The 14,860-nt window shown below is 37.0% G+C and overlaps 1 protein-coding gene across 23 annotated transcripts in view; it reads left to right on the forward strand.

The window, feature by feature from the left end:
• The window catches only part of ank3b (ankyrin 3b), a 179,927-nt gene that overhangs the window by 85,618 nt on the left and 79,449 nt on the right, over positions 1-14,860 (forward strand). For 20 of the 23 annotated variants that reach the window (XM_084135621.1, XM_084135601.1, XM_084135604.1 and 17 more), the window contains exons 2-5: positions 11,038-11,139; positions 11,697-11,795; positions 12,225-12,323; positions 14,734-14,832. In XM_084135621.1, the coding sequence (XP_083991747.1) occupies positions 11,038-11,139; positions 11,697-11,795; positions 12,225-12,323; positions 14,734-14,832 (399 nt within the window). Of the gene's footprint in view, positions 1-1,533; positions 1,552-1,573; positions 1,895-11,037; positions 11,140-11,696; positions 11,796-12,224; positions 12,324-14,733; positions 14,833-14,860 lie in introns of those variants that run through there. The other 3 variants (XM_084135610.1, XM_084135605.1, XM_084135609.1) reach the window with 3 other exon arrangements.

Below are 14,860 nucleotides of genomic sequence, written 5' to 3' on the forward strand. Positions count from 1 at the left end.
AAGGGGAAATGAGGGCTGACACATACACTACCGTTCAAAACTTTGTGGTCGATAAGATTTTTAAATATTTTTGAAAGAAGTTACATATTACAGTAAAAATTTATTATTAATATTACAAAATAACTGTTTTCTATTTTAATATATTTTTAAATGTAATTTATTCCTGATGACAAAGCTGAATTTTCATCATGCTGATTTGCTGCTCAAGAAACATTCCTTAATATTATATCATCAGTTAAAACAGCTTAATGTTTTGGTGAAAACCAAAAAAAGTATTTGCACATTTAATCCACAGTTAAAATGTATAAATGTATTTGCATTATGTAACAAAATATAAAAAATAATGAATTTGCTTTAAAGAAACATAAAAACACAAAATTAAGTTAGTTAGCCTAGGTTTCAAACTTTGAAACAATATATATATTATTCAAAAATATAGACATATTGGTTGTCAAACTTGTGGGACATGTTCTTTGTTAATATTTTTTTAATATGCTCATTCTGCTGGGACACCTGTGTGAACTTGAGGGGAACGAACTAAATACATTCATAATATATGACCTTAAGACCACTTGGTTAAGAATGATTGAAAAATGTCTCAGAAAAGTGAAGTTAGTTGTAAAAAAGCTATAGCATCATTTTTTTGCAGGTGTCACTTTGTTTGATATCTAATGCATTGAAATTCAGATTTAAGTGTCCAAAAGTATGTCCACTGTATATCCTCTCTGGGTAAGTGACTTAGCAACAATGTTTTACCATAAAGTTGCATTTTCTAAACACACAGGTGCATTACTAGTGCACAAATGACACATTTCAACTTAAAGCAACCATTTAAGTGACATTGTCTTCAAAGTTATGTATCTTTTTTACAGTATATTATAATATCTAGTTCCTCCAGCTTTGATCATTTGAACTGGGAATAGATTAGGATATTTCAAAATCCACTGTGATATACTGTCAGTGGCATTGATTTAATTAATGGAATGGGCCATTGGAAGGGCACTGTTGTAGGAATGTGTGTGTGTGTGTGTGTGTGTGTGTGGCGAGGGGGGCTGGGGTTGGCTGGTGCTGGTGGTGTAATGTTGCTGATGCGGGCAGAGACTGCTGCAACCTCCCAGAGAAACACGAGCAAGAGAGAGAGAGAGAGAAAAGACAGGGGGCAAACTAGTCCAGTCTAGTCCAGAGACACAGAGGTGCTGATTGGCAGAGCCCCGGATCAGGGCAACACCGCAACCGCTCATAATACCTGGGGAAATGCCCCCAAATCCCCCTTAAGCTGTGCTGCTGTACTCCAGCATGGCTGACTGGCTCCTAACAGTAGCGGCGGGTTGAGTTGTACTGAATCTGGCTGCCTGTGCCGGGGTATTTGTGCAGCCGAGGGGACGGGAGGGGGTGCGTCAAAAGAGCTGATAAGCAGGATGACAATAAGACTCGAGCAGGACAGATTCCAGTCGGGGAGGCCTGCCGCATGGAGGGGCCCGCTGCTATTTCGGTCCACCAGATCATGATTACACTCAGCCAGGAGAGAGACCACTAGTGCCTACAAATATGGTAAGTGCCGTCCCATCCGAGCAAGTATGTGAAGCTGGTTGGAGCAGAGGGTGACAGCTGGGAATGGGAGTAGGCTAACGGTGCTAATGTCCTGCATCCGTATTGATGATAAAGTGGATTTGTGTGGTGTGTGGGGTAGAGTAATGCTACTGGATTTCGGCTGGGACGCTCCGAATCGCTTTTCACATAGTATCGTAGTATCTCAAAGTTGACAAGGGCATGTGTTTTCAGCTTTAATGCACCTCCGGAGTGACCGATTCCAAACTCTAGGTCATTGATTACCGGGATCGTTCAAGACTGCAAGGTGAAAATGACAATGGAGGACAAAAAAGATGGAGAAACAGTAAGTTCCACTTTGAAACAATATAAAAATGTGGAAGCTGTTAGGTTTGACCTTGTTTGGGGTTAGTGAATGAGATGGTCAAAGAGGGGTTTAGCTGATCACTGATGGTGTGGTGTTCTCGGAGGAAGGTTGGAGCGTAGTGGTGCATTGCTTGAAAGGGCTCCGGTTTCATCGGACAGTGTAACAGGAAGGCAGTGGGATCCAATTAGATATGCAAGCTTGTAATTTAGATTGATATAAATCTGAACTCTACTGTTGAGTTCATTCAGTGCAGGGGCTGATTTTGTGAATTGGATTGTGCATCAGGTTCTGGGAGTGGAACTGGTGTGGCATGTTGTGGACTGACTTTTGACACCTGCCATTGGCCGGTGACTTAAGAATATTTACCAGCCATAAATATTTTTTACCAGCCATGAAACTGTTTTTGCAAAAACACGTAGTTATGACACCAACATTTTAGATACCAGTGAAAATTCACAATTCTCTATTCCAGTTTCGATACCACAGCTAAAACTACTAGCCTAATAATTTGTATAACTAATATCAATTTAAAACTTTATTAAAGACTAGTAACAGTAGTTTTCAGGTAGAGACATTGAATAAACTAATCAAATGTAAAATAACAGAGGGTCTTCACTGTAGAAATTAAACATAAATGAATCCTTATTAAAGTTACAAAAGTTATTCAGTCAAGAGCAGTGAATAATTACACAGTAATGACACTAGGCGCGTTTCCATTACATATGGATTTCTAAATATTTTTTCTAAATATCGCTAAAAAACCATTGCGAAATGACGGCGTTTCCATTAACCGATGTTTCCCTCTCGCGATAAGTCATTCCAGAAATCATGACAATGGACGTTGGTAGGTTTATATATATCACTGCACTAGACATTATTATTATTAATGGAAGGAAACATAGGCATGTTATCTCAGCATTAATGGCAAGGAAAGACCCTTACTGTGAGCGGCACATATGAGGTGTTTCTGGGTGTTTCTCACTCATTTCTGCTTCGAGGTCTTGATTGTGGCACCTCTATGAGGTTTAGAATCCAGTATTTCTGTAATTCTTTTGTCTTTTATGAATTTAATAAAGAACTCTTTCTCGTATTCTGTCCAAACACACCGCGCCTTCTAAGTCAGGTGACTGTAAATGCGCAAAAACGGTTTCCATTGCAGTTTTGCAAAATATTCCTTTTGCGAATTGCCTGAAAAACCACCTCATGCGAGCATAAAAACTTTTTTGGATAAATGGGAGTTTTTGCGAAATTGACGTGTTTCCATTGGGCGTATTTCCAATTCGCAATTTCAATTTGCACAATTTGAAGTGTAATGGAAACACGGCTACAGACAGCAGCAGGAATATTAGGCTGCTATCACTTTAAGGGATCCACTTTATTGCAGGGATCCAATACACTGATATTGGTACACATCTTTCTCTACCGTTTACATTCACTTAAGCCATATCCGACTATATTTACTTGTATACCCGCCGAGACATATTTGATATATTTTTTCTGTGAATTTGTCCGTTCAAGTGCAAGAAGATGTGAAAGAGAGCGCATTTAATTCAGTATTCGCGCATTGTCTGATATGCAGCTTTCTGCCCACACAAAACTTTCCAAACAGCTCGCGAGCAACAAATTGTGTTCCCTTTTGCATTTTGCACTTGAATATTTAAATTGCCATGGCTGAAACTCTTGTGAGGATGCAGTGCTGGTCAACTGTCCCGAGCATCATACACGTTTGTTTACGTTCATGTTCATGTTTTTCCTCGCATTTGTTACTTGGCGAGTTTTAATTTTTGTTAAATACAATCATGATATTTAATGCAGGATTTTAATCAACAAAGTTGTCTAACTTGGTGCTAACTTTGACAAAAAATTTGCTGGTCACATTTAAATTAAAATATAATATTTATACAGAACTGCTTTACTACTTATTAATATTTGAAAAACGTTTGTCTGCTACATCAGTCATGTGGTGCAACCAACATGCAGAAAAAAATAGGGAATTTTATCATAAACCCCTTCAGAACCTCATGACTGTGTGTCAAGGTCATTATGACTCTTAAAATATAATTTGACCTTTTTATGACAAAGCAAGTCTAGTTCAGGTTGTAAAATGTCATGTGGTGCAACTAAAAAATACAATTATATTTATCAATTAATTATTCATGATATTAATAAAAACAATGTATTTGAAAACTTTTTGAAAATGATAAAGAAGATGTGTACACTCAACATGTATTCAAGGTGTAAGGTTGTTACAAATAAACTTTTCTTAACCATATGAAATCAACATGAATACAAAAAGTACATTTCTAGACACTTGGAATATGTGTTTAAAAAAAAATATATATCAAAATGGACAAATATCATCAGATCTTCGTTCTGTTCTGGCCAATACATCGATCTGTCACTATTCTGTGGCATAGTGCTTTTACAGTTGTCAGTTATTTATTTGATTTGTTGTTCTGCAGTTGTCAGCGTGAACTAACTTTGTGGGCAGCTCTCCCACGTTTGGCCTGCAAGAGGATTTCCTCAAAGCCTTTACAACGTCTTATTGTAACGCATCTCGACAGCTGCATGAAGTGACCCACACACCTCACAAATTGTCTGAGAGGAACACTCACTAATATACTGTACACTCTTGGCCATACTAGTTGCCCCCAACCAGTCACTGGTTAAACCGGAAAAATTGTTCTTCTCTAAACATTGTTCCTTATTGTGCCAGATTTATAAGTGCACTGAATATAATTTTTTTTTTCTCCACATAATAATATATTTGAAGGAAATATAACCACTGGGATACCTCAAGTACTCCTGAGGGAAAATTTGACCTTTAACCTCAAAAATGGTTGCAAGCGGTTTTTCATGATCCAATCAATTCCCAATGGTAAAAGCATTCCTGCCCTACATTTTATCCTCTTATTGAATATACTGTTTCACTTTGAATTTGATGTTTTTTAAGTCAACATTTTAAATATACTATAAGCCAAAAAATGGAAATTTGTTTAAAAAAAAGAAGAAGAAAAATAATCCTCACCAAGGCTGCATTTATTTGATGAAAAATAGTTAAAATAATAATAATTTTTAATTAAAAAAAATTAATAATTTTTTTAATGTATATATTTTAAATATATATACATTTAAAATAATACATTTAAAGAAGATGGTCTGATTATGTTTGCCTAGAGGGCTGTGAACACCTAAAACCTTTATTTTCATTCTCCATGCTTGATGAGTTTTGCAGGTGCTAACGCTTTATCATCATGAAGCGTGACACAGGACGCCGTTTCATTCTGCAGTCCTGCTCTATCTGCACTCTACACTGAAGAGCGTCAGAAACGAGGACAGATACATCACACACTCAGCTCTCTTCATGCATGTGCTGTTATCTGAGCATGCTGCGAGTGTGTGTGCGTGTGTGCAGTGTCAATTGAAAGCTTTTCTCTGTGGCTTAAAACACTGCACTCACTCGCCTCCCGGCAGGCAAGTCGCATTATAAAGACAAACAACAGCGTGCGTGTGTGTGAAACAATCATTGTATGTGCTCATCCGGCTGCAAATTGAACATTCCTGACTGGATAACTGCATAATCTCCAATAATTTTGCCACATGTTTTGCTTGTCATATGGATAATGTAGGAGCTAGATACAGATCTTACTTGTCCTGTATCCTGATATACATGAATCCTAATCTATCTATCTATCTATCTACTGTATCTATCTATCTATCTATCTACTGTATCTATCTATCTATCCATCCATCCATCCATCTTTTTTATTTTTTGTGGCATGTTCTCAAAGATCATCATCAGCATTTGCTACTTTCATATAATCTCAATATATTTTGCATTAAGTTCTTGCTTAACTTGTGTGGACTCTCATTAATAATTAAAGACTTACATTTTCATGAAGACAATGTGAGTTCTTGCTAGTGCATAATGCAGGGGATTCTAGGCAGTTGCGTACTGGCCCAAATCAAAAGAGCATTGAAATTTTGGTCCCTGACTCTTTTTTTTCTTTCCTTTTTTTTTCTCAGAAGGCGAAGCACTGCTACTTGGGCAGAGTGATTTGTTCGCAGCAGCTGAGAAGCCCCTTGGTAAGGAGCAGAGAGTTCGCTCAGAGTTGGAGTAAATCACTCCGCAGAAGTAGCAGTGCTTCGCCTTCTGAGAATATAGTTCCCAGTATGTATACAGTTCGAAGATTGCTGTGTCTCATGTGACCTTGTTATTTGTACACGCTGTGACTTTACAAATCACAACATGTAAATAGGAAAATATTGGCGTTATTTTGTCACTTATTGGGAGCAGTATGCTAGCTGGAGCCGTTTATCTCCAGTCTTTGTGCTAAGCTAGGCTAGCGGTGGGTGCGTCAGACAGAGTTACGGCACGCACAGAGATGAAAAGGGTATGTATGGACTTATCTAACTCTGGGGGATACGGTGAATAAGCTAAAGGGTGAATAAGTTAAAGTCCCAAAAAGTCGGCGTGTTCCTTTAATCAAAATGTCATTACGTGATCTTCCGGTGAAGAAAATCTTCCAGACTCTCAAAAATAAATAGTGCTGACTTAGCAAACAGTACTAGTTAAAATACATATAAAATATATGCACAGTAATTTGCATTCATAGCTATGGCAAATTAGCATTAGAGATCTGTATATTGGCCCTTCTTACTGACTGTAACTGGCCTCATTGTGTGTTTCTGTAAGGCTTGTGCTGGGTTTCTGCTAATGCTGGCTGATGATCAGCCCTTGTAAAACCCATTTCCATTTGGCGCTGGGCTGCGGGACGGGACATTTCCTCAATCTGATGATCTGAGCTGTCTGTCAACCACAGAGTCAGTGTAACGGAGGCAAGCTAATAAGAGCTGTGTGTGTAAACCTCACTCCCCTGGCCTCAAGAGGCGCACTAGCAACTGACCGTAGAGACTTCGATCTTTATTGTGTTATTTTTGTAACACATTGTGTTTGTCTTTATTTATTGTGACTTCCCTGTTATTGTGCCCGCCTCCCATGCCGCAGACGGCGGTACAAATCTTGCTCGGAGTGGGTTGAGTAGGACTGTATGCATTTGGTGCCATGACCCGGATGGAAGGGAGGTTTAAGGCGGGGCGAGTGTGACAGAGGCGAGCTAGTAAGAACTGTGTGTGTAAACCTCACTCCCCTGACCTCAAGAGGTGAAGAATTTCTGTTGTCAGAAAAAGTTATGTCTCTAATAGGTCAATATAGCTTTAAAAATCGTACAATTTGTAATGAAATTCGACAATACTTTTACAGCATTTATTACATTTCACATTATATAAATGAACATTTGTTAATGTATTATAAATTAACAAAGTCAGCATGAAAGGGTTATAATTAACTAACACTAAAAAAAATTCATTACATGAATTAAAATAAATGTTGAATAAAATATAAAAAAGTATTCTTTTTTATTTGAATTCATAAAAATGTGTGGTGATGAAAAAGGATTGATTTATTTACAAAGTTAATCATCAAAACACACAGTCTAAACTAATTCGCAGACATGAATTAAACTTAATGGAACTTTCAGTAGCAAAAACACTATTTTTACCACTGAAATAAAACATTTTTTTCAAAAGATGAAGTCGGAACACTTGCTTACAAGGTGCTCTTAAGGTGCACAAGGAGGCATTATCAAACTAATGTAATGATACACTTTTAATTGCCTAATAAAAAACAAATTAAATATATAGCTGCAAGCAGCAATTAATGAGGCCAAGCTAAAAAAAGGCATGATAAGTTATGCAAGCATGGCTGTGAGCATTAGAACAACTGCAACAATAAGTAATTAAAGACATTTTTAGATTATTTTAGGCAAAAAATATGAAAATCATAAAGTAGAATCACTTGTAAAATGATTTAATTGCTTATGACTTTTGACCAATAGGTGGTGCTCTTACCAAATTGATGTCATGTGGTCAGTGTGAGGGCAAAATGACACATGCAAAGTTTAGTATCAATATGCCAAAGCTTTGAAGTGTTACAACCTAAGAATCAGCTTGGCATCATGCCATGAATTTCGTTGATGTGTTATTCGAAAACTGGTCTTTTTGGTCTATCAAAAATGGTTTAATAAATTTTTGCCAGCATAGTCTGAATATAGTGCTGGTTACACATACCGAGATTTGTAACAATATGCTAATGCAATCATAAATTACAGCATTTTACGACAAAATGATATTACGAAAATGGCTGGTGCCCAAAATGAAAATAAAATCCGTTCCAGCCTGCCAGCAAGGTCTGAAGATGATCTGAGCCAATTTTGGTTAAAAAATGGACAAACCATCTAGGATGAGTTCCAAAAAGTAGTTTTCTTTATTTTATGTACGTGCAAATGAGTTAACGATACCAAATTATCTGTGGTTAATGTTCAGAGTATCCTCTTTCTGTGTGCCAAATTTCATCATTTTTCTGCAAGCAGTTCTATGGGCTGCCATAGATTATTAAAGAGCGGAAGAAGAACAAGAAAAAGGAGGAGACATAATAATAATAATAAGACACACCTTATGTGTTTGGCCCCTAATTATTGCAGTGTTCATGGTTTCATTTAATTTTGTCTTGCCAGCAAAATTATCTTAAATATATAATAATTATTTAATTTATCTTGTACAGACCTATGCAGGTTTTGTTGAGGCCTTTCCAGAACATGATGTGTGGTTCCTAGTGATACAGAGAGCACGTGAGAGAGTGAGAGAGAGAGAGAGAGAGAGAGACAGAGACAGACAGAGACAGACAGACATGTTCAAAGGAAACTCCCACACACTGCAGAGGTTGAGCCCACAATAGAGAGAGGATGACATTTCTACATGCTACAGTAGCTAGACAGAAGCCAGGGACTGATATTGCTAGAAAAAGTGAGAGACTCAAGAATAATGAAATTATTTATAATGAACCCGAATCAAATACTTACACCCTCATTTCATTAAATTCCTCCAAAAATGTACTGTCATTGGCTCATTTATTTAAAGGTGAAGTGTGTAATTTCCAACCTGATCTCATGGAAAAACAGAACTATGTTACAAAATGGCAATTTCTTAATAATTCGTACAATGTAAATCATACAAAAACTTACGATTATTAGAAAAAAAGGAAGCATGAAGGTCCACCTCTAACCCCACCCTAATCATACCCGTCACTGGGGCGTAAGCAGATTGTACAAAAACATACGAATAAGATTGTATGAATACATATGAATTAGCCACATTTGCCAAACCATAAAATAGTTACGATTGCTTTGAGGTTGTGTTGGTAATTTCTGCACCAATAGCATAACCAAACGAAATTGTAAAAATCAAGACTCCCCTCACCTTCCATTGGTCAAACTAGCAGACAGTCCCGCCCCAATCTCATGCCATTGGTTGAGCCAGTGCTGCTGTTGCTATGATGTTCAAACAAACAGCAACAGATTTGATAGAGCAACAGAGATACAAGATCCATCCCAAATCACATACTGCACATACTAAATCCCCCATGTTGTGATTGTTATGTGATATAGTAGCTACTAGCTAGATCATCTGGGTACTGTTCACCTACTGTTTCATGAATACTGCGAAATCAGACATGCTTATTATTTCATATGAACATGAAGGTTTTGAAAATTGATCCCCAGTTTCAGTCATGGTTGTGTGTGAAAGGATTCAGATGCAGATAGTGTGTTTTCATGTGTGTCGGGGTGTGTCAGGACTACAGCACTGCAGCAACGGCAGACACACCCTCTCTCTCTCTCTCTCTCTCTCTCTCTCTCTCTCTCTCTCTCTCTCTCTCTCTCTCTCTCTCTCTCTCTCTCTCTCTGTGTGTGATTATCTGGACACTGAACTGTTAGCACAGACCACACCTTTTTCCCAGATCTTCATTTATTACATGCTCATTCACATGAACTAGCGTTTTTATGACACCTGATCTTTTTATTTTACCTCATTCATCATATTCAGAATAATAATGTTTTAGTGTTTCATGCACTGAGACCTGTTAATATAGAACTGCACAGACAGATCCAACACACTAAAGCATGTAAAGCATGTATGAGGAGTATGTCTGGCATTGCATTAGGATAGACTAGGGTGTTGTAGTTAAATGCTATTTTCATTACAGCTAACACATAGTGTTGGAATTAGCATGTGGTTGGATGGTCACATGGATTGTTTTGGTGATAGTTTTTTCATGATATAGGCTACCATGCACATTAAACATTTTAATTATTATTTTATGTTTTATTAGAATCTCACAAAAACTGTCAAGAAATGTCCAGAGAAAATATCACCCCAAAATCAAAGAAATAGATAAGAAACTGTATATATATATACGTGTGTGTGTGTGTGTGTGTGTGTGTATTCCTGAAATTAAGTCACACCGGGTCAAAATTGCATTGTTGAGTAAAACTAAAGTATTTTACTGGTTCCAAATGCACCTGCAAAACCACATTTCCAAAATTGTGTTGATGAGGATGGAAAAGACCAGCGCACTCTTGTAATTCCAGTTTGCATATTCAGGTTTATGAAGTCTTCACTCTTCCAGGATGAATACATCCATTACTGCTCCTCATGCTATATTCACTTCCTGTATGAATGCCTCAGGAATCCCGCTCTCAGGGCAACACTGCTTCAAGCTCTGTGACATTTCCTTTCTGTTCTACATAACTACAACCAGTTTATACACAGTTTATTTGTGTTTCTGTTATTACAAATGTCATATAGCTCATAATCAGACACAGTCGACAGCAGGAATCTTGGCAATGTCCTGCTGCACGATCAGCCATTTGTTTAGAGATCTGAGCTGCACTTCACTTCTGTTTCACAAAGCAGGTGATATATGTTAATTTTTTAGAACAGTTCATTTTTTAGAGTTAGATTTACTGAAGAAGATGTGAGTGGAAATCTGGGTGCTAGGGCACTGTCATGTCCATCAATATCCACATCTCTTTCTTTTGCCTTTTTGGTTTTTGCTTCAATGCAGTAAAGATGCTATAGATTGGATTTTGTTATCTGTTCTTTTTCGAGGACTTATTTCTCCCTCTTGAAAATTGGAAGTGTCAGCATATGGTGTTATTTGGTTCTTCTTGATCATTGATGGTTTGTGAAGAAGACGATCTGATTGTTATTTCTCTCTCTTTCAGACTGACAGTAATGCCAGTTACCTCAGAGCGGCTCGGGCCGGAAACATCGAGAAAGCCCTCGAATACTTAAAGTCAGGCGTGGACATCAACATCTGCAACCAGGTCATACATCTTCCTTTTTTGTAAAATTAACATTTGAATTTGATATTTGACATCATGAATAAGATTGTACACTACAAAGTTTGGGTTTTTATTTTAGTTTTTAAAATAAATTAATACTTTTATTTAACAAAGATGCTTTAAATTGGCAGTAAAGACATTTATAATGTTACAGAAAAAATACTATCTCAAATAAATGGTTCTTCTTTGAACTTCTAGTCATCAAAGAATCCTGGAAAAAAAAAGATTTCAAGGTTTCCACAAATATATTAAGCATTACAACTATTAATAATAAGAAATGTTTCTTGATCACCAAATTATCATATTAGTATGATTTCTGAAGGATCATGTGACACTGAAGACTGGGTTTTCTTACTACAATTTTATTTTATTTTTTATGATCAAAACTAGGAGTAGAACCCTCAAGACTTTCCAAAGTTGTGTTGCCCTTATTTAATGTCATAAACCTTTAAATGACATATTCTGTCTCTGATATACCTCATATTGATCCTAAATCATGTACATGAACAGCATACAAATATATGTTTCTCTGGATGCAGAATGGGTTGAACGCTCTTCATCTAGCATCTAAAGAAGGCCATGTGGAGGTTGTGGCTGAGCTTCTTAAACTTGGTGCCACTGTGGATGCGGCAACAAAGGTAACACCCACAACACCAGATCGGATACTATGACACACAACTAAAAATGTCAGCAGTAGTGTAGAAGGCTGAGCATATGAATTAAAGATGACAAGTGTGTTACTCAGTTGACTTCATGACTTCATAGACATTACTTCGCTGCATCAGCATGTCTTCAAAGTCACTGTTGCCTGATGTTCAGGTTGACTTTGAGCCTCTACCAAGGGCTGGATCTGCTCATTCATGTAAAGGATCTTCAAGAGGAATATTTCTGTTGAGGTTTTTTGAAACTCTCCCATCTTATAAGTGTATTCTTCAAAGTGTTATTATGTACTATAACAGAGACAGAAATAGTGACGAAACATTCCGAAAGACAGCTGGTGTATGAAAAAACATTGGGTCACTGTTAACACTGAGTCAACCTGCTCTGTTGTGTTCTTCTGATTCTAGAAAGGAAACACCGCTCTGCACATAGCATCACTCGCTGGACAGTTGGATGTCGTTAAGGAACTTGTGACTAATGGAGCAAATATCAACTCCCAGTCTCAGGTACAGTCAGCGCTTGACATGTGATGAGTGGCCTATAAGTTTCAAACACCTGGCCAACCCATTGTAAGCTTGTGATTGCGTTACTGTGCTGTACTCTTGTGTAGCCAGACCTTCAGACTGACGGCAGAAGGTCTGGAGCTTTTATTGGCCAAGGGGCCTTCCTGACTAACATTTAAAGCAACCAATCACAGTTTGTTTTGAAAATTTCGGTGTCTCTACAATAACAGACCGGCGTGCAACCAATAAATGAGTCACATGAGTCTCCAAAAATTTGGATTTCTTCCATGGGTGGTTTGAGACTATTCTGGTAACAAAATGTAGTACTAGTTACCTTCAAAAATTGGTGCCATTGAACCTAGTGTTTGTGAAGATAGTTTGAAACAGTACAGTAGCTTGCCAAGTTAAGAGCTACTTGTAATTTAAAGTAATTTACTGTAGCTACCGTAAAAAAAGAAAAAGTTAGTTACAAACTGTAAAGTAGCAAATTTTCCAACAAAATCATTGCAGAATTTCTGAAAAATGTTAGCAGATTCTATCTGGGCCTGTACTAATAACTATGCTACCATAACTTATGGTTATCTACATAATTAGCATCACCAAAAAATGAAACCTTTGAAAAGAAAAGAAAAAGTAGCTAACTACATTGAAGCTAAAAGAGGAATATCTTTTAAAATGATAACTTATTCAGATTATATAATTTATAAGAAAAACAATGAGGAGTTGAGGAGAATGATTGCACCAGTATAAGGGTGACAGCATTAAACCTGCAATAATAATAAAAGCTAGCTATACACAACTACACCATGCACACAACTGATTTTGACTAACTTGTTAAGCTTATTTGTCTACAAACTGTTGCTTAGCAATAACAGTGTTTGATCTGAAGGAGAGAACAAATCATAAAAGTAATTTATGCTAATAATGTAACATGCACTAGCAATGCGTTGTATTATGAATTTTGAGTGAAGTTCAGATACTCAAGTTCCCAGTTTGTGCCCAAATAGCTTAAAAAGAATTTTAGCAGTCCTGCATTAAGTATAACCTACTTATGTCTCCATTTTGAGGAGAAGCTGTTGGGATTTGAGAGCTGGTATGGATGATAGTTTTAGTATGTGCGTTTTTGCCTTGTCACTGAAACTACCCTTAGGGAGTCCAAAATTAAACACTTGCACACGTGTGCGAGAGAGTAGAGACAGACTTTGTTTTATCTCAAGAACTTATCACAAGTGCAGCCTGGTTCTGCTTTCTCACACTGCAGTGCTTAAAATAGGGACACTATGAATGAGGAGGCTGCGAAAGGTTTACAAGAAGTTTGCTACACGGGGTTGCTAGAACAGTATGTTTTTGCAAAGGTATTCTTTTTGTGTGCACCCCACATTTATAAGTATTCATCTTCCTCTTGTTTTATGGCTGATCGACGATACATAAGTACATTGCCGCCACCTATCACCAAAATGGACAATTGACACTCGATCTATAATCACACTTAATTCATATACCCGCCTAGAGGCTGAAGCTTCATCCGGCGATGTGTGTTCAGCTTCTCCGTTTCCAGACTCAGTCCCCATGAAGGAGAAAAATGTATAAGTATTAGCAAGATAGTTACCTTTTTTAGTTGACTCATTTTGGCTATGTTATGTTAATAGTGCTAATACCCAGGCCTACACTGAATACAAGATCACTGCAGAAAAAAAAAAGAAAAAACAGAAGATTCTGTCTGGGCCTGCTAATAAAAATGTTATATATTATATAATTTATGGTTAGCTAGATGACCAACATTTCCCAAAAATCAAACGTTTGAAAATGTAAACATTATTTATCTAGTATCATACATTGATTTAACATAGTATGTATAATAGTATTGTCTACTACTAAAGTTATTAATCCAAGCTAAATAAGCTAACGTGTTTAAGCTACATATTTACCGTGCTGGAAAAAAAACCTTCATTAACTAGAATGCCTCATATTTAGAGGTCACTATTTATTTTTAGTTTAAAGTTAAAAACAAAGTGACGGACATTTTGTTGTGTTCATTGAACTTATAATAAGTCAAACTTAACAATTTGTCAAAATGAATGGTAAAATATTTGTGTTTGAATTTATTTATGGTGTGACTGCATTTCCTCTTCCTTTCATTCCATTTCAACTGCCTACGGGTGTGGCCAATTCAATTCACATTTACACTCATGAATTGAAAAGTTCACACAACACTGTTTTCAAACTAATGACCAGACATTGCATATTTGAGGATTAATTTGATTTCAAATAAGATTGTAAACTTGTTCAAAAGATCATCATCACTGCAGTACAATCCTGCAGATGAGGCAACTGTATGTGCTGTGGTCTTATCTTGTATTTGAATCATGGATAAGCGTAGACATTTCTAAGTATGCCCTTGTTCCTGCTACAGAATGGCTTCACACCACTCTACATGGCTGCCCAGGAGAACCACCTAGACGTCGTCAAATTCCTCCTGGATAACGGATCCAGTCAGAGTATTGCCACAGAGGTGAGCAAAACCTTCTGTTCTTATCGAT

The sequence above is a fragment of the Abramis brama genome (assembly GCF_963993115.1).
Source record: "Abramis brama genome assembly, chromosome: 14".
In the NCBI taxonomy this organism is placed as follows: domain Eukaryota; kingdom Metazoa; phylum Chordata; class Actinopteri; order Cypriniformes; family Leuciscidae; genus Abramis; species Abramis brama.